The sequence below is a fragment of the Petaurus breviceps genome, unplaced genomic scaffold (genome assembly GCF_028583685.1).
Source record: "Petaurus breviceps papuanus isolate PSGF00001 unplaced genomic scaffold, PetGlider_PUasm1.0 227, whole genome shotgun sequence".
NCBI lineage: Eukaryota > Metazoa > Chordata > Mammalia > Diprotodontia > Petauridae > Petaurus > Petaurus breviceps.
The window spans coordinates 11,132,297-11,156,814 of record NW_027185896.1 but is presented as its reverse complement, the minus strand read 5'-3'; the positions used below and the strand labels follow the sequence as shown (position 1 = coordinate 11,156,814).

General features: G+C 41.1%; 1 protein-coding gene across 1 annotated transcript; it reads right to left on the bottom strand.

Moving 5' to 3' along the window:
* Window positions 1–99: 99 nt before the first annotated feature.
* CIMIP7 (ciliary microtubule inner protein 7) lies at window positions 100–24,225 on the bottom strand. Its single transcript, XM_069095383.1, has 4 exons — window positions 24,169–24,225; window positions 23,523–23,643; window positions 8,682–8,851; window positions 100–2,009 (listed from the first exon to the last, which is right to left on the bottom strand). Exons 1-4 carry the CDS (start codon window positions 24,223–24,225, stop codon window positions 1,521–1,523), a joined length of 837 nt encoding a protein of 278 aa, XP_068951484.1. The 3' UTR covers window positions 100–1,520.
* Between the last annotated feature and the right edge of the window lie 293 nt (window positions 24,226–24,518).

Genomic DNA, 24,518 nt, shown 5'->3' with positions numbered 1-24,518 from the left:
AGGCTAGAGGACTAGTGACCAGGCTCCCTCTTAGTAACAGTGGCAAGAGGCTCATATGATGGCTTGTCAGACTGCTGCAGCCATCTCTGTTCTGTCTGAAGAAAGGTATTCTCTGACACGTAGGTCTTGTGTTATATTCTTTCATTATAATGTCACCTTATTTGTAAAGGCTATCTGGAGAATAAGCATGAGACCTGGGCACTACCAGCCTTTTAGATGCTCAGTTTCCTTATCTGTCAAATGGGAAAAATAACTTCCTTTTCTACCACATAGGCACAGCATGAGGATCCATGAGTAAAAGGATAGAAAAGCTCTTTGCAATACAAACTTAGAGTGGTATGGCAGCCCTTCAGATTTTGGACAATCTTGAGACCTCTCATTTTTGGACCTTGGTCCCTCTTTTAGAGAGGGGGAGTTTTGGAAGGAGACTGTGGGTGCCAGACAGAGCATAGTCCTCTGCCTAGAAAATACAATGGTCTTCCTACGTTGGCCTGACTGTTTATGAACTACATATGTCAACAGCCTAGTGTTTGATCCCTAGGTCAAGCTTTCATCCTCCATCTTATCTCAATGGGCAGAGGTTAAAGGTCTGAGCCACAAAAGGGACCTCTTCCAAGAGATATCTTTCCTTTCTTTCCCTTGATCTCAGTTATTCCTGAATGTGATTTGAAAGTCTTGCTTTTCTTACAGCTGTTTCATGTGGAAGGCAGGGACAGAGCCATGAGAACTACCAAATACCAGAGCTGGTGCTGCTGGGTGTCCTGTGTTAACCTGGTTCTGGCAGTGCCCACTTCCGCCCCACTGAATATTGCTGTCTGTAACACTTCACACTCCTTTATTCATTCCAGCCTCCTACTTTGGGGGCAGGTTTCTGGTTGTACCCTTTCTTGCCTAAGTCATGCCCTACCATCATGAGAATGACTCATGTAAAAGGTATTGCCCCAGAAGTAGCTTAATCTTTCCCTTGGGACCCAACTCCTACTTCCATAGGTCAAGTGGGGATTTGACATTCCAAATAGGAGTGTCTCACAAAAACTGAACCTTGCCCACAGCATGACTCAGGGCCAGAATGGGTATGGGGGAGCTTCTGCTGGACCTGCTAGGCTGTGGCCCCGCTGCTGGCATGCTTCTCAAAGTATTGAAGGATGTTAGATTTGGGGGGACCCATAGCTGAACAGGACTCACTTCTGCAACAGCCTCTGCTTGAAGATCCCTAGTGATGGGAAACCCACTACACCTCCTGAGGCAGCCCAATCCACTTTGGGATAGCTCTAATTATTCCAAGGTTTCCTGATAGCAAGATGAAATCTGCCACCCATTGGTTCTAGTTCTGTCTCCTGGGGCCAGATAGAACAAAGGTCTGTCTAATCCTGTTTCCACATGGCAGGCTTCAAAATATGTGAAGATAGCAGTAAGTCTTTTCTTCTCCAGGCTAAAAATCCCTAGTTCCTTTGAAGGATCCTGCTGAAAAAGGAGGAAAAACAGTCTGGCGTGCTGGGTGCTTTGGCAAAGGATGAGGACTAACCTACTTTCTTTAATGGCTCAAGCCAGCATAAACAGTCAGAGATAGTGAAGTGCAGGAAGGGCTCTGGTTTCTTACGATTCACTGTAACAGGGAGCTCTGGCAGAGCTTGGGAGGAAGCGCTTGGGGCAGGGCAAGGGGAAATTCCAAGTCTTTCCTTAGACTCAGAAATCTGAGAAATCCCCAGTTTTTCCCTGGTCTCAGAAACCTCCTTTTTAAACTTCTTATCTGGCATCTGGCTTACAAGTTGATGGCAGAAGGTGTGCTGGTAGGTGGTGCTAGGTATTCGTTTCAAGTCTAGGGACTGTGGGACTCCAGACTGAATATAGTGAACTAGTGGCTGAAAAATTGGTCCACCTGACTCCTTCTGGTAGTAGTCTTTCTGGTAACTGGAAACAAGGGGGCCCTGGGCTTCATCATCAGAAGGCCAGCTGAAAACATTGCATCTCTTCTTGAGCTTCTCCCAAGCTTTCCGTTTCCCTATTCCCTATATAACAGAAGAGAGGGTCACAACTCATTGATCCCAGGCCCAGGGCTACTCCCCTGGGGCCTTATCTCTCTCTGCCTCTACTGTTCCTGCTGATCTCAGCTCAGCCTAGCCTGCCCAACAGATGCAAAGCTCGGCCTTGGCCCCAAGGGACACACAAGCACATCCCATCCCTAGCAAAACCATATATCTGCTATGTTCCCATCTATGGCTTCTCCTTTTCTCATCCCTTAATGCCTTCCTGTTTTCCTCTCCACCTTTCAAACTTTGCTCTTAGATTTATTCTAAGGCATAAATGATTGATAACACTTAAAGTGTAACTCTTCCAAAAGTAATTGCATTTTTAATAAGTCAGCCTATTAAGGTGTCAGGCAGAGAACTATAGTGTCAGGACACCAGAACCTTTCCAGTGCCTCTAAAATCCCACTACCAAGACAAGTCTCCTAATTAGCTGAAAGGCTGATTTAGAACAAAGGAATGGAGAGTGGAAGGTCCCACCTAATGGTCCCTCTAAGACCCTGCTGTGGACAGACTGATACCAGGAGCTGTATAGAACTGTGGAAGGGACTAAGGAGCTACCTTTCCCACCCTCCTCCAACACTCACTGGATCAAAGATACCACGATTGTCATGTTTGGAGAATAAGTGTTGTCCCGGTGGTTCCTTGAAAGAAAATAAAAAATGGAATGAGATGGGGGAATAATTATCTCCCCTACTTTATGGCACCATCATACAAGAACACCTAACTATCCCAAAGTTTTCAGAAAAATGGGATTTTCTCTGCAGTCAACTACCAGAAAGAGGCAAACAACAAGAAAATGAAGAGGAAAGAGTTGTTATGGACTCCAAAACCATGTAGGTTCTTCACATTGGGATAAATTTGGGAAATGCTACCCTCTGATATTGAGGTTAATAAGAATCCACACACCGGGAATAAAGATCAGCATCTTCAGGAATACTTTTAGAAGGAACTCATACACTTAGAGGCATTTCTAATGAGATGTAGAGGTTGCCCTTCTTTATAATATTTAGAAGTCACCTTCCCCCTCTAATGTGACCAGTGACTCTGTAGCCTTGGACCCTCATCAACTGCCAGGAAAGCTCAGAGAAGGGGAGGATGGTGTGGCAGAGGGCAACTAGAACCTACGTCTCCTAAATTGCAACCCAGGGCATTGTTTACCTCATCATACTGCTTGTTTGGTACAATACTCGTGTTCTCTCACAGGTATTATGCAAAAATATCGCTTGAATAGAGAAGGGCAGCTCATCAGGCCTGTTAGAAATATCCCATAATACTACTGGTTAGAAATTTGGAATATCCAACTTTCTTTGCTGTAAATCTATACTCAACAAATTTGATCTTGAGTATATTTTCCTACTAGGAATGGGCTGTTAAATTCAGTGAAAATGGAGATTGTTCTTAGGATACCTACTAATATGCTACCCCTGCTGTCCTTCCACACATCTCATACTATTCAAGGAATCTATTGGTTTTCAAAAATTTGCAAATCATACTCAGTTGGGAAATCTAGAGCAGAGTTCTGGGGTCTGTGTAAGCTGATCAAGACCTGCATCATCTATATATTATTCCCTTAAGTCCAGTGGGTATGGACCAAGGCTTTGGGCCCCCTTCTCTCTATACACTCACTTTGGGACCTCATAAGTTCACCCGGGTCCAGTCATCTCTCCATAGGTAACTCCTTGGTCTATATATCCTGTCCCAGTCTCTCCTGAACTCCAGTCCTACACCACCAAGACTGCCTACTGGATATTTTGAACTGAATGTCTCATAGATGTCACAAATTTAACACATATAAAGCACAACTCACCATCTTTTCTTTGGAACAGCCCATTCACTCATTTGGCTTTGGGGTCACCCACTTTCTCTCACCTAATATATCCAACCAGTTGCCAAATTTTGTAGATTCTGTCTCCACATCTCTTACATAGGTCTCCTTTCCACTCAGCACCATCCTACTTCATTCCCTCATCACCACACCTGGATTACAGTAAGAGCCTGACCCTACTGAGTCTCCTTGCTTTCAGTCTTTCCCTTCCCTAATCTATCCTCCACACAACTGGCAAAGTGATAGAATGTTTCACTCCCTGGATCAGTGAACTACAGAGGCTCCTTAGTACCCTTTAGGATCAAATACAAACTTCCTTCATGTGGCATTGAAAGCCCTTCACAACATGGCTTCCACTTACCTTTCCATACTTATTTTGTAGATAGATTGATAGATCTATATATCTCACTCCTCCATGTACTTTATGGCCTATCCAAATTGGCCTTCTTGTGGCTTCTCTCACAGGCCACTCTTGTTTCCCCATGCCTTTGCAATGGCTATCTCCCATTTCTGCCATGTATTCCTGTTTCCTTCAGAGCTTAGTGCATGTGCCACCATCTACAAGAGACTTTCTTTTTTCTCTCAAGTTGCTAGTTCCTTTCCTCACAAAATTTCCTTGCATTTATTTTGTATATACTTATTTATGCGAGTTGCCATTAGAATGTAAGCTCTTGAGGGCAGACACTTTCATTTTTGCCTTTGTAGCTAGCAACTACCTCAGTGGCTAACAGTAAGTACTTAATAAATGCTTGTTGAGCAACCCTGCACAGCCCAGGCAGAGACAGTCTTCTATTCCTACCTCCCTTTATATAGCAAACATACATTAAGTATGATTAAAGCCCTTCTCCAAAGCCTCATTGTAGCAGGAAGGTGACTCTAGATTCTTGAAGGCTCTACAAGCTGAGTGCAAGCTCTGGTAAAACCCATGCCATGCTAAACACTTCTTTTTTTTTAAGTAACTTTCTCAAGGTTACACGGCCAGGTGTTTCTGGGTGGGTGCTAAGTGTCTGAGCCCGGGATTTGATCTCCAGGTCTTCTCAACACTGGAGCCGGTGCTCTTACTCGCTGTGCTACCTGGCTGCCCCCATGCTAAACACTTCTAATATAGACCTAAGAATGAACTGTGTATTTGTCATCTGAGTATGAGCCTACCTAAGTTTGGAGAGGCTTATCAACTGAAAGCCTCCCAAGTGATGGAGTTTTTGAGGTGTTGTGATCTACAACAATGGGTGAAAGGAGTACTGACTGATGAAATCACAGAGCTTTATGCATAGTCTTACTTACAAGAGAAAAAATAGTAGGGGTAGCTAGGTGGTGCACTGAATAGAGTACTGGCCCTGGAGTCAGGAGGACCTAAGTTCAAATCCAGCCTCAGACACTTGACACTTACTAGCTGTGTGACCTTGAGAAAGTCACAACCCCAATTGCCTTGCCTTGCTCCCCTCAAAAAAAAAAAAAGAAAAAGGAATGGTCAGTGGTAAAAGCTGAGTCATCACAATGCCCATCACTTTCTGCATTTACAATTATAGAATTGTATACCATTAATGATGATCCTTGGGAATCTATATCATTTGAATCATCAAAAAAAAAAATGCTGCAATGGTGTTCACCATTTTACTTGCTAAACCAGATAAGTGAATTTAGACATTTTAGAAAGGTTTTAAAGTAGGAATTATAAGAATTAAAGCAAAAAGGATTTGCTTTTTTGCTAATCTTCATCTATTCAGAATATTAAATTTGTCATTAGAAACCCAATACCCATGGGGTGGCCAGGTAGCACATCGATTAAAAGCACAAGCCCCAGTGTGAGGAAGACCTGGGGATCCAATCCGAGCTCAGATACTTAGCACCACACCCAGAAATAACTGGCTGTGTAACCTTGAGCAAGTTACTTAACCCCAATTGCTTTAAAAAAAAAAAAAAAGAAAGAAACCCAATACCCAAGCAGTCTTCAGGGGCATTATGGTACAACAGTACTGACCTGACAGGATTGTTTTGAGGATCCAATGAAATGATATATGTAAGCTGCTTTGTCAACTTAAACTCACCATACATATATTAGCTATTATTATTACATAGATTAATTAAGGACTCACCATATTAGCCCTTTTATTTTTCAGTGGTTTCAAATTTATGTTTCAGTTTCAGTATAGAGTCTTTTCCCTAGTCCTGAAGGGTGTTTTAAGTTGGGAGTTGCACTTTTGGACATGGGCTCCTTTATGACCTCCCTCACCTTGTATAAATAAGCTTCTGCTCTGGGCTGGTACATCTAGGGAAAAGTATCCAGAGAAATAACTCCATTGTTTTCTCAGACTGCTTCAGTTCCACCATCAGTTCTTTGGAAAATGGTCACAAACCAGCTCTTACTAAAAGCTTTGCTAATAATTCCAAGAGCTGAAACCCTTTTGCTATTGGCTTTCTGACAAATTATTTGCCCTGAGTATGGAGGCTATTTGAGTAATAGGGCACTGTTAGCTGAGATGACCAGTCTTTTAAGGCTTGTTGAGAAAATTGGGAACATGGAAGCATTTCCTAGAGCTGTCTTCTGAGATTATTACATTTGTTCTAGACTGGGAAGAATGTGTACTAGGGAAAATATTATGGTATATGGCATATAATGGTATAAAACTTAGAATTAAAACTTGTACTCAAATCTCACTTCAAAAAAACCACCTACCTCTAGGACCCAGGACACATGACTTCACCTATCTAAGCCTCAGCTTTCTTATATGTAATATGAGAATAATATCTGTAACCTTTGCCTTGAAGAGTTGTTATGAGGAGTGAATAATATGGGGTTGTCCCAAAAGTCTTTGTGCAGTTTTAAGCTTTAGTACAGGGATACCCTAAAGTAAAGCACTTTGCAAACCTTAAAGTGATATATAAATGTCAGTTATTAGTACTGCTATTGGCTCAATACATTATGTCTCAGAGAAAAATTGAGGACTGGGAGAGATCTACCCAATGGGATCTTAGTTATCTAGGTAAATCTGGGGCAAAGTCTGACAATGATCTGTAGTTTATCTTTTAGAATCAGAGGAGGCCAAAGAAGTAAAATAAAATGGGTCCTCAAATGGTCCGATTTGTGAAGAATGAGATCTGAGACAAGAAAGCTAGAGCTCTTGGACAGCCCAAGAAGTCTTAGCTTTCTTCCTACCACTACTTAGGCAGCCTAAATGAAACCAAAACCTGCTTTTTGGTAAATACACAGTACCTGGTGCATTTGTCTACCAGGAATGTGCTGTTCAGTTCAGTGACTGAATACAGTTGACTAGTGACTGAAGAACTGGTCCATCCATGCCACCTGACTAGTTCTGGAAGGGGGAGGCTCAGTCAGGTTGTGCAAACTGGGGGCCTAATTGAGGACATGGCCCTAGTAAGATTTACTCTTCTCCTTCCTCAGGGCCAGCCCATCTTCCAATGATGCTTCAGCTATCTGCCCTGGGCATCTCTACTTGAGGAAATTAGTACTACCATCAGAAGACTTTTGTTGAGCATTTGGTTGTGTAGCTAGCAATGAGTATTGACTGATTTGGATGGAGAAACTGAACTTTTCACACCATATAGGAAGAAGAAAAGACAGCTAATGTAAGTAGATACACAGGAGTCCATTTGATTTGAAAAAATGCCATGACCTGGCTTCCTTTTGGAAAATAGAATTCAAGGCTAACTTCCTAATCTCCTAAGGACTTTTAGAAAAATACTTAGAGATGGTAAGTACTTTAGTCTATCTTCTTCATTTTTTGTTGCCTTTTTTGGGAGGGCAATTGGGGTTAAGTGACTTGCCCGAGGTCACACAGCTAGTTTTTTTGTGTTAAGTGTCTGAGGCCAGATCTGACTCCAGGGCTGTGCTCTATTCACTGGACCACCTAGCTGCCTTATCTTCTTCATTTTACAAGAAAACTAAGGCCCAGGTAGGAGAAGTGACTTCACAGGTTTCAGCAGACCTGGGATTCAAGCCCCAGGGCTCATTACACCAGATCCTGTATCCCTTTCCCATTCCCTGAACTCCCAGTTACCTGGGCTTACATTCTTGTATGAAGCTCAGCTTCTCCCCCAGACCAAGACAACTGCTCATAGGACCTAGAACTGAAAGACACCTTTAAGATAACACGGTCAACAACCTTCTCATCTTACAGATGACAGAGCTATGGCCCAGAGACGGGAAATCACTTGGTCAAGGTCACAGAGGTAGGAACCAGCAAAATCAAGAATGGAACCCAGGTCTCCTAACTTCAAATTCAGTGTTGTTCTTTTTAAACCAAAACAAACCAAAACAAAAAAACTTTGTTATTCTGTATTTGACACACAAATTAAAATGAGCATTCCATATATAAATAAGAGAAATAGTATTGTATATGAATCTTTATGACAGCTGGCTTCAATAAAAAAAAAAAAGCAATACAATGTTTGTTTCCAAACTCTCCTGTTTGTCCCTCCCTCCAGCCCTCCGGTTGTTCTCTTTTGTGTGTGTGTGTTTTAATGTTTCAATGACCTTTTCCGTTATTTTTCTAACTACAGAACAATTCCCGTTCTCATGGACATTTTTAGTTTGTTTTTGTTTCTTTGTTTTTAATCTTGCCTTGGAACATGAAGGCTGCCTCAAGATCTGGGGTAGTGCATTCTGGGGGAGAGCCAAGAAGTCTACCTATGGGCAAATGACTGTCCTCTCTGAACTTCTGAACCTGCTGTGAGAGGGCAGCATCAAGAACAAAAAGAGTTTTGATAGGCAAAAGAAAAGTGAGACAAAAGGTTTGGATAACCCATTTTGGTTCCTCTGCCTTTCCCTGGCCTACAGTCAGTGGTGCCCTCCCCTCCATTCTTACCTTAATTCTTTGTAGGAACACTGCTGGAGGCTGAGGCTTGGCTGCCAGGCGGTAATCCTGAGCAAGTTCACACTTGAATTGGCCTCTGTAGTGGCCATAGAAACCAGTGTTGTGCTGTAATAAGTAGTAGGAAAGGTAATGAATTTGACTTGGTCCCTGGGTACCTATGCCTAAGGGTATCAGTTTAAGGCTGCTTCCCAGGGCCTTGTCATTAGGGGAATCTCAACCCACAGAGGCTTCTGGGTAGGCAGTGCCTTTGCACAAATAGAGCTCACAGCAGCACATCTGAGAGGAAGCAAATCTCTGAAAGGAACTCAGGTCTCTGGAGTTCAAACCTCTACGGGAATGTTTCTGACCTCAGCTCTTAGGGGGAAACATTCAGAGATACTATTTTAGGGTAATTAGAACTTAAATCATGTGCAGATTTACAAAACAAAGGGAACCAAGGGGAGAAAGGGGAACCACTTCTCTAACCCAAAGACAGTGGGGAATAATAGGGTAAGGTACCCATCCCTGATTGGGAAAATTGCAGAAGACCAGTAGTGGAACTGTAGAAGATGGTTCAGCCTTCCTTGGGGTTAAAACTATTGTTGAAGAAGTCATATTTGTACTGAGGGATTCCAAGAGATTGGAGCCTTACTATACAGTATGCTCATGAGCTCCTAGGTGGATTGTTTCTCATATCTCCTTAGTCATCCTTTCTCCCCTCCCCACCCCAAAAGCCAATAGCTCCCAAATCCAGTTTGAAAGGCAGAGACTAAGAGATGGTACAATCAAAACCCATAAATTCATTAGTAGTCTGGATAAGAGAAGCACAGCCTTATTTACACAGTAAATGCTGAAATGCTAAGTGTGTGCATGGGCACAAGCACATGTGCATATGTGTGTGCACATGTGTTTGTGCTTGTGTGTGTGTGGCTGTAGGGGATGGAATCATGAATGATGTTAGGGAGACAGCTGTGGTACAGTAGAAAGAACCACGACTTTGGTGTCAGAAGACCTGAGTTTGAATTCCAACTTTGTCCCTTTCTAATTGTGTGACCTTGAGTAAAGTTAATTTCTTTCTCTAGGATTTTTTTCTTATCTGCAAAATGGTGACAATATTACCTATAGTATAGGCCTCATTGTGTTTTTGATAGTCATAGATACAGAGCTGAAAGGGATGATTTAGCACAATCCCCTCATTTTATAGATGAAAAACTGAGGCCTACAGAGTTTAAATGCCTTGCACAATATCACACAGCTGGCAATTATCAGAGCTGGTATCCTTAGCAGGCTCAAATGGTATAAGATGAGTAAAGTACTTTGTAAATGTCAGCTGTTACAGCATTAGGGTCATAGACCTAGAGCTGAAATGGACTGTAGAGGCCCTCTGGTCCAACTCCTTCTTTTTTCAGAGGAGAAAAGTGAGACCCAATCAAGGTCCCACCCACGGCTAGGGACCTAGGGCCTCCTGCAGAGCCTGGAGTGTTTCTCCTATACCATGCTGCCTCCCTGACATCTAGGACAGATAAATCATATAAGACATGAGCAAACTTGTTAGATGAGTATAGGCAAACGAAGCAAAAAAGATTGTGATAAATTTGTGATTTAAATGTTACCTTAGCTTTTAATAAGATTAATATTAAAGAGACCAAATGTATCCACCCACATTATGTCAAAATCCTGAGCTGAATGGACCATTAGGTTTAACCCAGTCACACAACACTTATGATCCTAATTTGTTTCTGATGTAGCCCTTTGCCTGGAAGAAGAAAGGTAATCCTGGGCCCCAGACCCCCGGAAGGAAAGAAAAAGGCAACTGGCAATTTGGCAAGGAAGAGTTTTCCAGGATTGTCTGTAGGCATCCACAAATGATTTTGGGGACAGAACCTTATAAGCTTTTCTTTAAAGATTTATACTGTTTATATTTTGTTATACCTGCCCCCATCAACAGAAGACCCAGTAGCTCATGGTTTAAGGCATCCTATCCATTAGTATTTATTAAATAAGTCCCTTCTTTTCTTGATGGCTCTTCTCATGGTGGACTCATTGAAATGCATGACTTTTCTCTGGGAATTTGGGGTATGCTAAAAGGATACAAGTTGATACAATATTCTCTTATCCAATAGGTTAGGGAGCCAGTAGGAGTGAGCTTGGCTGGTATCTACACAGGAAAATTGGAGTCAGGCTAGCTAGAACAGAATAGAGAACAGAAGCCTCATTGGCAGTATCAACAAAGGCTGAACTGGATAGGAGACAGGTGGAAGTGACTTGAAAAAAATTATAACTATATTTTATTTTTCTTTGCCTTCATCACTGAATATGTCTCTCTGCTCTCCTCTACCTAGTAAAACCATCTTTGGTAAGGAAGAATTAAAAAAAAAAAGAAAGAGCAGTCTAACACAACCACCTGTACCCTCAATCATGTCTGGCAGGATATGTGATACTCAACACCCAGAGAGTGCCCTGCCTCAGCAAATAAGGGAGGTAGTTCCATTTAGAAGAAACCTGGGTTGTGGGTGGGCAGGGGAAAATTAGTAGACTATCAGATGTTCATTTTTTTTTTTAATTTTATTTTATTTTGCTCTTTGGAGGGCAATTTGGATTAAGTGACTTGCCCAAGGTCAGACGGCTAGTTTTTTGTTGGATGTTCATTTTTAATCTAATTACAAGCCCACACCCTAGACAAAGGCATATATAACCTGTGAAATTTTGGGCAAACTATTTCCCTTCTCTGGGTTCCAGTTTCCTCATTTTTAGATAAAGGTAGATTGGAATAGATGACTTCTAAAGTCCCCTCCAAACTCTAAATTCTATATTTAGACTTGTAATTATTAGGGCGACAGGGTCTTTGACTCAGAATGCTAATATGTAGAGGGTGCTGAAAACACTTGTGCTTCTGAAATTGGAAACTGAACTTAGCAACTAGTTAGAAGGAATTATAATTATGAAGAAATCATTTGATTCTTCCTCTCCATGTATTACTCTCCTCCTTGGATAACTTCCCTAATAGCTACAGCATTTCCTAGGATCTCGAGTCTGTCCTGAAGTACAAGTTTTCTCTGACAAAAGTTCTATTACCTAAATTTATTTTGAAAAGCTGTTTTGAGACCTCCTATAATTCTGCTCACCCCAGAGTACATTTGGGGGATTGGCTTGGGGTATTAGAATGTCTAGTTAAAGCTTTGTTCCAGGGACCTCTAATCTTTAGGTTTTATTTATATTTAATTCCGTTGGCTCTCTCAAGTTCCAGGTAATCAATTAGTAAAAGTCACAGAATTAAGGCCTAGGGCAATTATGCAGCTAATTGGTTGTAGATAGGCTCTTACCCAAGATCCAACTAAAGCACTTTGCGTCATCTCCCAAGGAAGTAAGGTGAACAGCTGGAGTAGCTGCTATTTCCTCTGCTTGAGACTATTAAGCCTGGAAAGACAAATGCTCTGTGGTCAGCTCCTTGTTGCTTAGATACCGAATGAGTTGTGACTGCACAATACTGATTGTTGGAATGAAAGATGGCTTTCTTTGCCCTGTTTTCCTTCTGTTTTCATTTCTCCTCTAGGCAAGGTAACTTTCTTGAAGACAGCTGTCCTGAGAAGGACATCTTTTATATAAATCCATGTTGTATGGAGGAAATGAAATTAAGAGTAATATCTAATTAGTGTAATGTCCAAGTTCCATTCACTTAAATATTAAAGAATGTAGGAAAAATTTGCATTTTTAAAGTCAAGCTCTAACACAGGCAGGGAGGCTAATTTTAGAAACAGTTCCAAGGGAGCCAGAAGAAATGTTGAGATGGGTAGTTCTTAAAAGATTAAAGCTACAATATAACAGTGAGTTTCTATTATTAACCAATCTCTCTCCCCAAAAGTCAGGGATCACCAAAATTCCCTGGTGAGTCAAGTTAACAAGCATTTATGAGTACCTACTATGTGCTAAGTTCTGGGGCTATGTTGTCATTCAGTCCTTTCAGCGTATCCAGCTCTTTATGACTCCATTTGGGGTTTTCTTGGCAAAGATATTGGAGTGGGTTGCCATTTCCTTCTCTAGGTCTTTTACAGATGAGGAAACTGAAGCGAACAGGGTTAAGTGCTTTGCCCAGTCACACAGCTAGTAAATGTCTGAGGCCACATTTGAACTCAGTACTTCTTGACTCCAGGTCTGACACTCCATCCACTGGGCCACCTAAAGAAAGGTAACAATGGTCCCTTGCCCTTAAGAGGCCTACATTGCAATGGGAGAGACAAGATGTAAACAACTAAATACCAACAAGCTAAATAACAAGATAAATTGGAGATAACTACAGAAATAAGGTACTAGCACCAAAGGCAATTAGAAAAAGCTTCTTGAAGAAAGTAGGATGTTAGCTGAGATTGGAGCTAGGACAATCCAGGAAAGTAGGAAATCCAGAAGGCAGAGACAAGGAGGGAAAGAAATCTAGGCATGGGGAGGGGGAGGGACAGCCAGTGAAAATTCATGGAGTCTGGAGATGGATTGTTTTTATGTGAGGAACAGCAGGGAGGCCATATCAGCTGGATTATAATAGAATACACAGGGGGAAGTAAAGCATTAGAAGACTGGAAAGGTAGGAAGGGCTGGCCAGGTTATGAAGGACTTTAAAAGTCAGATGAGTCTATATTTCATTCTGGAGATAATGAGAAGTCACTGGAGTTTACTGAATGCGGGATGACATGGTCAGGCTAATGCTTTACAAAGATCATTTTGATAATATTTTGATGGACCAAAATGGGAAAAGATTTGGTGTAGGGAAACCAACCACCAGGTGTTGCAGTAGACCAAGTGACTTTGTCACCAATGAGGTGACAGAGGCCTGCACCAAGATAGTGAGCAGTGCCAGAGAAAAGAAGGGGACATATATGAGAGGAGATGTGAAGGCAGAATTGACAGGACTCAGCAACAGATTGGATATGGGGGAGGGGTTCTTACCTCTGAGGATGTCAAGGGTGACATACTTAGGATGACGATAGAAATTTAATTATACCAGGCATTATCGTTCTATGCTTCCTCCCTTCCTCACCCCTGCTTACTCCCAAATGATCTGTTAGCCTCAGAATAGTAAAGATTTACCAAGGAGTAAAAGGAAAAAAATTGTACCTGAGCTTTCAAAATATTTTTCTTCTTCTTCAATAATAAATAGAAGCCTACTTTCTTAATATCTCCCAGTGAGCACACAATCAGATATTCCCAGATCCAAACACTGTTCAGGTATGAAGTTAATGAAGTTCAAGTGAAGGCTGAGAGCTTAGAATACTAAGGTAGTATTCTGGGACAGCTAGGTGGTGCATTGGATAGAGTACTGATGAGGAGGCAGCAGGACCTCAATTCAAATCCAGCCTGAGATACTTAATAGTTGTATGATCCTGGGTCAAGTCATTTAACCTTGATTGCCTCCCACCCCGGCCCCACCCAAAAAAAGCAGTATTCAGTGTTGATTAAACAAGTTCCATTCCAATCTCCATGGCTTCTTGTCAGTTAATATTAGATCTGCCTGGTGTGGAAAACGCTGCTATCTTGTTTTAATCATCTCTCAAATAGAAGGAAATAGTAACATAATTATAAAGAAAAAAGTCTTAAGTGCTCTAAGTTTATTGAAGAAAAAAATCATAACCTAAATACAAAGTCCCAACAGATAACCTAGCCTAGAAGCTCTTATGTGCTAAATGTTCAGGATCCAGGGATAGATTTCAGGGGGATCTATGAACTTGGATGGAAAAATATTCATGTTTTTTATTTTTTTTTTATTTTTTAAGCAATCTGGGTTAAGTAACTTGCTCAAGTTTACACGGCCAGTTATTTCTGGGTGTGGTGCTGAATATCTGAGCCCGGATTTGATCCAGGTCATCCTGACACTGGAGCCGGTGCTCTTACTCGCTGAGCCACCTGGCCGCCCCTAATATTCATGTTTTTTAACCAAAATTGGACATTTCCTACTATTATGAATGTGGATAATCTTTATCCTGAGAAGGGATCGATTAGGCTTAACCAGACAGTCAAAAGGGTCCACAACATAAAAATGGTTAAGGAGCCCTGGTAGACAGGAATGTTAAGGGATCTACTTAACAAGGGTTAAGTAGCCCTTCTGTGTGTAAAGAATTAATCTCATTGCTACAGGGAGAACATGAAATTTTCTATATTTGAAAGCTTCTACCCCTTACATAGAGGGACAAGGGGAGATAGATGGTATAATTACCCAGAAGTCCTTCTGGATCCCTTCTTCCTAGGGTCCTGACCCAGGATCCATTAAATTTGGCCTAGGATTTATAGTATTTTCATATGATAATTGACAAATTTATCACATTGTTTTGCTTGCCCTCTGGGAAAATTTCTGAATACAGCTCATGCTTCATTTCCCATTAAGGTACTTAGCTCTTTCTCAACTTCTCTAAAAGGAAAAAAAACACTTGCATTATAGTTTAAAATACATTTTCTGCATGAAATCAGAATTTAAAAGATACAATATAAATAAACTTTCCAAGCAGCTGGCAGCCTGCTGCTTCCAGCAGGTCTGAACTCCCAATTCAGTTCACAAACTTCGCTTTTTGCCAAGGGAACAAATGCTCTCTGGAGATGTTGGCAGAGGAAAACCATCATTTTCTCCCCTCCCCAAATCAGTCATGAAGTGGGTTTTTTGTCCTGAGTGGCAGTTATATTTGACTCCTACAGAGGCAGTTGTTGCTCCCTGATGGATGCTAGGGCAAACTGGAAGCTGTAGCTCACTATGGATTTCTCAGAAGTTTCCTCTATATACTTCCTGAAAAGACCAGGCCTCAAGAAATCACATTTTAAGTTTATCCATGATGCCTCTCATCAGCTTAGTCTCTCTTGGTTTTAAATGTTCTGCTATAGTGGACAAGGTCCTTATAGAACAGCTTTTTTTATCCTAAGGTTGTATCAATGCCAAAGATACTCCTCCACTTTGGTTTGGTTAGGGTTAGGGTTGGAAAAATACAATGAAATGCTAGGAAAAGAAAAACCTGGCCAGCAAGTGTTACAACACCATGTTAAACACTCCTTACAATTTCATCTCCTCTTGTTTCCCATCTTCATTTCATCCGGTGTTTATTAAATGCCTGTGATGTTCTTCATCTATAAAAGGAGCTGCAGAAGGAGATGGTAAACCACTTCAGTATCTTTGCCAAGAAAACCCCAAATGGGGTCTCAAAGAGTTGAACTCTACTGAAATGACTGAACAGCAATCAGTAAGGCATTGTGCTAGCTGCTAGATGTACAAAGACAAAAAAATAAAGCAGTTCCTGCTCTCAAAGAGCTCATATTTCACATCAACCATAGTAGGAATGGTCCCCATATATGTTCCATGTGCCATGCTCATTCCTAACTTTGTTTATGTTGGTTCCTGTCTGAATTTGCACAAAATAGGTGATTTAATACATACCTAAGCACGTTCTAAATTTTATCTCTTTTCCAAGCACTAAATATAGCGATCTGCACAGAGTAGGCACTTTAAACATTTGTTGAATGAATGGACTGTTCTTGTCCTTTTGACCTATCTGAATCTTACCCATAATTCCTACTCTACAATTTGCCAGGAGAGACATTTCACAACTCCTCCATTAGTGGATTAACTGCCCTTGTGTAATTCCCTGGAAATGCTGAATTTTCTTAGTTTTTACAAGGAATTTTTTCCTGGTAAAATGTCAGAGGGGAAAGGGTCACAAGCATAAGAAGTGAAACAGGGAGGTCTTCACCATTAGGCAGTAAAAATTCCCAGAGACAGAGCCCAGTATTGTATCTCTTTTCTTGCTTTTACTAAAAATAAATCTGGCTTATTTCCAGGTAGGACTATGATTAAGATTTCTATTTATGTTAAAATGGTCTGTTTTTCTTTTGTTATATAGACTGTGTACTTTTAAAAATCCATGTAGCAGCAATATGCAATACTAAACTCATTCATGGTTTCTTCCTGTGGATGGGACAGCTAGAATCAGGTAAAGAATGTACTCTTGAGTGGAGATCTGCTGTATATTTAGGTTGTCCAAATAAAGCATTTTACAGGCAAGTGGAAAATCCAGTACAGGATTCTTATAATGCACAACTGAATGTTTTGGCTGAGCTGAGATGCCAAAGCTTTTGGATGGATGCTGGGCTACTGTTATTTGCTTAAATAATCAGCTCATCTGTTTTCTGGTTGTTTGAGCATATGGTAGAAATGTTCTTTCTTCTGTCTTCTGTTTCTGGGTAAAAAACAGTACTTTTGGGTAGAGGAGAGGAATGCATATAAAGCTGTGGCACCAGCCTTTTGGATAGGGATTAACTATGAAAATTCAAGAGGGGAGACTCTTGAAGACAAGGGACATGTCTTATTTCTTCTGTAGCCACCAAATCTGGGAACCTGGAACAATAATAATACTGTATATATCATACTGTACAAATATTTGTGTGGTGTACTAGGGTTTTCAAAGGTATTTTTTCACACCTATGACCTCCTTTTCAAGTCAATATTTTTATGTGTCCATTATGTCTCTATTGCATCAAATCTGGGAACACTATAAGACTTGATCCAAGATCACTCAAAAGAGATTGGTCAAACAACTCAGGAAAACTCAACTTCAGGAAGAATACATATTGTTCAGACTGAACATCACTTCTATACATCTGGCCAGGGAGAGTTAAAGCTATTCTACTGCTTAGCTGAGGGCCCTGATTCCAGTTTGGGATCCATAGCTATCAAACCTAAAGGTCAAGTAGTCACCAAAGGCCATCAGAATGGCCAAGTCTAAGATGAAGTCAAGTCTTTGGAATTCCTTACTTCTAGGAACTAACTGCTCAAGGTCCCTGGTTCCATCACATACTCTCTCCAACATTCTTGCCTTTATTATAAATATCAACTGACAACAAAATTGCTGATATTTGTGCTATGTTCTGGACAACAGAAGTCTCACCTGGAGCAGCACAAAAGTTGGTGGTTTTCTTCCCTAAGTCTTGAGTGGTAGTTTAGAGTGAGATTGAGAGTGAGGACTATCTCTCTGTCTTTCTATTGGTATCCTCAGTGATTTGCTCATAATACATCTTTAATAAATACTTCTTCACTCATGCAAAAGGCAAAATCAACAAGATTTGGCAATGGATTAAATATAGGGAGTGATGAGGGAGAAGAATGAGTTGAAGATGACTCAAAAATTATTAACTTGGGACTAGAAGGATGTCAGTTCTCTCAGCAGAAATCAGGATGTTTGGAGAAGAGGTGGGTTTAGGGGAGATGAGTTCTCTTTTGAATATACTGAGTTTAACCCCAGCCACCCACCACAAGCAAGGCCATACTAAAATCTCCCTATCACTCCTAATTAGTAGTGAATAAACTAGGATAGTAGTTGTATGAGCAGAGATAAGGGGATGGATGTAAGAGATGCTAAGAAATAATTTGAGATGTGTAATGTTAATGGTATTTAAGACCTTCCTAGCCCATTAATAGGCCTCACATGGAGCCCATTAAAGGAAGTTTGCTTAGGGGAGGTTTGCTTGGGAAGATTTTCATACTTTTTGCTAATTTCTAATTAGGCACTGAGTCACAAGGGTTTTGATGTCTTCTGGATCTGAAGAAGGGTATATATACTCTGAGTGAGGTTTTGCTTTGGGGCTCACTCATTGGAAGAGTATTTGTGTGATATGGCCAGATGAGACTCTGGGTAGGCATTAAGGAGCACCCCCACACATTTTCAAAAACCCAGATGTTGGTGCTTCTCTCTCTGGTAACTATGTATGTATTGCCTTGGTCAGACAGTTGGATCTGTCTATCGATCTATGCTAATTTCTCAGACAGTTAAAAGCCCTGTCTGTTGGTCTTTATTTCTCTGCTTGTATTTTCTCTGTTTTCTTGGTTTGAATTTTCTCTGAAGTTCAGGGTGCTGATTTTTCCCCTGAACTAATGAATGTAATTTAAAAAAGATTGTTGACCCATTGAATAGCTATCTTTCCTGGTAAAGCAGATCTAAGAACCTGTCCTAGCAGCCATCCTGGGTATGCCAGTATGGTTGCTGCTACAAGATGCCAGTAGGGCATCCAAGTGGAGATGCCCAGTGTGCAGTTGGTTATATGCAACTGAAGTTCAGGAAAGGAGATTGGGTTAGCTATAGATTTGGGTAGTCATTTGTAGAGAGGTGTTGAATTAATGAGCTGATTAATTAACTTACTGAGAGAGGACAAGCTTTAGGGCCCTGTTCCTTTTCCCAAATAAGTCAAGGTTACTCTTGGGGTTCAAAGAAATTGTGAAGAAAAGACTTTATCAGATTTTCGTCTTTACCTTTAATGATAATTTTCCTCTTAATGAGTAATTTGTCATAGACTATCATACCCAAGGGAAAAAACAAAAGTCAAATGCATAAAACTTACTAATTTAAGATGTAAAATATATTCTTTGTAGCCAATTCAGGTCTTTTTTTTTTTTTAACAAGTTAATATAAAATGAGATGCACGGAAGGTCTGTGTCCTGAATTGAGTCTTTACCAGTTATCTGAATAGACTTGCAGTCTCATATGAGACAGTGAGAAAGGAATATAGTTGGATAAAATAGTAAAGAAAGAGTATGGTAGTAACTTCATGGGTTTCTAGGAGAGTTGCATGACCAGAGAGCAGAGAAAGGTTCTGCTCTCTCAGATCACCTAGTTGGGTTGGGATTGCCCACTAGCATCTCATAACTTTTCCCATATGGCTCACAAGTTTTACCTTTTTATACAGACAGGATCCTGGTTGATACATACTTGACATCTCATTTCAGATCCTTACTCCCTGTGGGACTTTGGACAAATCACATAACCTTTTTGGGACTCAGTTCCTCATTTACAAATGAGAAGTTTAGATTAGATGGCTTCTGAGGTTCCTTTCCAGTAAAACTACAATCCTGGGTTTCAGTTTTCTAGTTCCTGGGGATATTAGGTAGTGATTAGTTTAATGAGATGGTGAAACCACCCTTATTAGATCAGCTCAGATCAGAGGGGCCCATCCTATTATCTTTGCTTGGTATGCAAAATCTGTTATCTGTTAAGAACTAGAGCACCTAAAAAACACTGCTTCAGTTAGGCTTAACTAAAGCATTGTCACAATTCTGAAAACAGAGAGACCTTCCTAACAGTTTAGGATAATAAATCAAAACGGTGAAATTGTATCAGTGCCTGGTAAGCAAAGTATCTTGAAAAATTTGTTGTTGTTTCTAATTTGACCAAGGCTTAGGAGCACAAAAGCCCAGAGGCTTGTTCTTCAAAGATGAAAAGGAGCCTCTTCTTTAAAGATTTACAGTATTCTCCTTGGATTCTCTATATGAAAGCTGACAAGACAGGGTACTGGAGAAAACTTCCCCCAAATTCTAGTATTAAGGAGAAAAAGGTCTCATTTTACCAATATGCATGAATTATTATTTTTATCAAGTAATATCAACTTATTTCCCTTAGGGGAATATTATTTTAGAGGCAAGCTGGCATTTGCAGTTACGAAATTTCTGAATAGCAAACACATCCTTATGTACATTGTTAACAAGTATAAAGAACTATAGAGACTAGACTTTACGGAAGCAAACAAAAAAGGAAGCATTATACAGCAAAGTTTATTCTGTTCTGCCAGACTGTAAGATGAGAAGAGGTTTAGGATAGAAACTTGAGGGACCAACCCTGCTAAGGGGTTGGAAGATGAGCTCCAAGAGGAGTATGCTTGGACAACAAGGAGATCTAGGAGAAAATAGCTTCGTGGAGTCTAAGGAAAAAATATCTAGAAGGAGGGAGGGGTGGTTGGCAATGAACGGTAAAAGTTGCAGAGAAAACCACAGAAAAATTTTCCTAGGAATTTGGAAGAGACTAGGCATATTGGTGGACAGCTAAGAAGAACCCAGTAGATAAGTAGAGATTAAAGATGAGGGAGGGAATGATCAAAGGGGCAATTTGTTAGAGGAAATAGAGAGGGTTGGGATCGTCGGTTTTGGCAAAAAAGGCTACCTCTTTCTCCGATACTGAAGCGGAAGGAGATGATAAAGGAGAATGGTATAAAAGGACTTTCAGATGTGGAGTGGGGGGAGGGGGGGAGAAGGGGATGCATAGCAAATGGTCTTAATTTCCAAAGGGAAGTTTGGGAGCCAGGTTCTCAGTTGAGAGTGATAAAGAGGTGATAGAAATGGGAGTTTGAGGAAAGAAGAAAAATTCTGCAACATTTTCTTTGGCAATCCAAGAAAGAATAAAAGAGTCTCCATACCCAGTAGAGTTCTGCTGAGATTAGATAACACACATGGGTAGTGGATTCATTCACAGAAGTGTGGCTTTCTTTAGTAACATTTAGCAACACTCAGGTTCAAGAGAAAATACGTGATAGCATCATAGAGTCAGAGCTGGAAGAGATCTCAAAGTTGAGGTCTGACAAAGTATTAGTTTCAGAGAGGACAATGGAGTGAAAGATTTAAGACCAGAAAATAGTTGAATTGAACTGGGTTCAAGACTTTAGGTTATATTATAACACATTAAGACAATTCTGTACTATGATTTAGATATATAGGATAACATCATAAACAATTAGAGGAGCCTGGAAGAAATCACCAGTCAAATCTATGGATAAGGAAAGAGTTCATGTCCAAACAAGAAATAAAGAGAAGTTCCCAAGAAAATTTTGATGGCATAAAATTGAAAAGTTTTTGTACATGGAACTAAAATTAGTAGAGAAGCAGGAAACTGAGGAAAAAATCTTTACAGCAAGTTTCTCTGATAAAGGCCTCATTTCTTTTTTTTTTTTTTAAAGCAATTGGGGTTAAGTAACTTGCCCAAGGTTACACGGCCAGTTGTTTTGTGTATTAAGTATCTGAGGCCAGAACCGATCCTGGGTTCTCTGGACTCCAGGGCTGGCACTCTTACTCACTGTGCCACCTAGCCAACCCTAAAGGCCTTATTTCTAAGACAGATGGGGAACTGATTGAAATCTATAAGAATAAGAGCAATTCCCCAATTGACAAATGGTCAAAAGATATGAACAGGTAATTTTCAGATAAAAAATTTTAGCTATCAATAGCCACATGAAAAAACATTCTAAATCAAAACAAACTTGGAGGTACTACCTTTTACCCATCAGATTGGCAAAATTGACAAAAAAGGAAAATGACAAATGTTTGAGGGGCAGTGGGAAAACAGGTACATTAATGCACTGTTGGTGGAATTGTGAACTAACTGGTCTGGCCATTCTGGAAAGCAGTTTGGAACTATGCCCCCAAAAGCTATTAAACTGTGCATACCCTTTGACCCAGTGAGATACCGTTACTAGGTTCATACCCCAAATAGAACAAAAAAAAAATGAAAAGGTTCCATTTGTACAAGAATATTTAAAGCATTTCTCATCATAGTGGCAAAGAATGAGAAACTAAGGGAATGCCTTATTAACTGAAAAATGGCTAAACAAATTATGGTATATGATTGTGTTGGAATATTATTGTGCTGTAAGAAATGATAAAAAGAATGGTTTTAGAGAACCCAATAATACAATAAATTGATGCAAAGCCAAGTGAGCAGAAACAGGAGAACAATTTACATAATAAAAGCAATATTGTAAATATAATCAACAGTCAAAGAAATAGTAACTGATCAACACAACTACACATCACAATTCCAAAGGACTCATGTTAAAAAATGCTATCCATCTCCAGAGAGAGCTAATAGATTCAGAACGCAAATTGAAGCATGTTTTTTCTCTTTTTTTGCCTCCCCCCCAACATGACCAATGTGGAAATTTATTTTGAATGACTTCATATTTGTAATTGTTGTTTGTTGTTTTTTTTTTGCCTTCTCAATAGGTGGGGAAGGAATGGGGAAGAGAGAATATTTAAGATTGAAAACAAAATTTTCTTAAAAAGAGAGAGATTTGATCAAGATCATATATGCAGCAAAAGCCTCATAGAGATATTACAAACCCAGGTATTACAAAGGTAATTCTCTTTCTATTGTGCTATGCAGCCTTCCAATCTAGTTCCGAAAAAGTATCAGTCTTGGAGTCCCTAGTGAGAGAGAAGGGAAGAGGAGGTCCTGGAGCAGGAATCTTGTACCAGTATTAGTACCTGATGGTAACAGAAGGCAGAGGCATTTTTTTCTCAGATGGTTCTATGATCCAGGGTAGAGAGGTATTCCCTACAAAGATAACAGAGAGGGAAGGCTGAGCCTGGAACCCAACCCTTTTGAATGGAGTCATTGTTAAGCCCGGAGCATCTCCTTCCTACCCACCTGGGTAGTTGGGCGGAAAAGTAGGCAGGTGGCAAATAGTTAAATAGTAATAGGAACCTAGTAAATAGATTCCTAGATCAGAAGGGCTTCATAATATTTAGAGGAATGAGGAACCTCTTTTCAGGGATCGGGAAATAACAGCCACAGCTTTCTGGCTCCATTGTTATGTTATAGGGGTAATTGTATTAGGGAGTCGGCTTGGTACCATTAGTGGAAAGAGCCCTAGCAGCCTCAAAGAACTTGGGTTCAAATCTCTCCCTGACAATTACTAGCAGCGTCCCTGGACCTGTTTCATCATCTGTAAAATCAAGGGGTTGGACTAGTTCCACTCTACGGATCCTTCCAGCTGCAGAGATGGTGTGAATCACAAACATCTTGTTTTCAGACCAACCAAAATTGCAGAGGCTGGAAATACCAAAATTTAAAAATGAGAGCCTCTGTCCTCGACAGGTTTATAGTTTTTTTTCATTGACCATTTCCCCACATGTTATCCACTTCATGGTGAAATGGGGATCGTCATGAAGATCCAGGGCTGGGTTTCTTCCACACCTTGTAGAGGCAATACCACCTGCGAAAGCTAGGGGCCCCTAATCCTTCACTCAAGGCCAACCAGAGGTGCCCCGACTTCGTGGCTGCCACCCCTCACTGGTGCGCTCGAGCTTTCCCAGGCCGGGGCTGCCCCAGGCCACGTGCTCGATACCGTCCTCTGATTGGCTGCTTCCTCGGAGGCGGAATCTGGTCACGTGGACACCAGGAGGGCGGGGTCTCTGGTGGAGGTGAGGCAGCAGGTGTCACACGAAGAGGGTGAGGCTGTATTTTTTCCCGGGATGGAGGTGGACTATAAAGATACCCAGGTTTAGGGACTTGGGTTCTGAGGGGAGTTCCTGGGGCTTTGAGGCTGGAGTGGGGGTGGGACAGAGTAGCAGAGTAATTCCCTCCCACTTCATTCTGTGAGAAGCGAGGCAACCCCCGCCCCCCTCCCCCACCCCCCCAGGGCGGGGTGAGGCGTTCTGGAGAGGAGGCCTCTTTCCTAGCGCTTCCCCGCCCCCCACCCTCTCCGCCTGCCCTTCCCCTCTCCCTGCTGCGCAGGCCCCGCCTTTCCCCCATCCCTTCCTTTGCGGTGCAAAAACCTGACTCTACACTCTATGCAGTGTAATCTCCATGAGGGCAGCTCTTCTTTCGAATTTTGGGGTAACTAAACTTCTGTAGGCCCTTCCCCCAAAGGCACCTGTGTCCTGTCCTCTCCGCCCCGCCTTCCCTCTTCCCACAACTTCAGACTCCTCCTCACCCACCCTGATCCCGGTCTCCAGGCCCCTCCACCCATAAAGGCACCAACCCTTCTCAGTCATTGTGAGTTGGAAAAGTGTCCCGGACCTAATGTGGGGAGAGGGACCTGGGTTCAGATTCCTCAAAGGACACTTTATAGCTAATTGTGTGTTTATTCATCTTAAAATGAATGATGTGTTTTATCTTCTAGATAAGATTAGGCTTAAATGATAGTCTGGTTAACAGCAGTGCTTAAGATTTCCTCTTAGCCATTATATGTATATGCATATGTATATAGACATGTATATATGAGGCAACTAACATGTAGACACACATGCTACACACTTGTTCTTCACAATCCTTTTAGCCCTTCTCC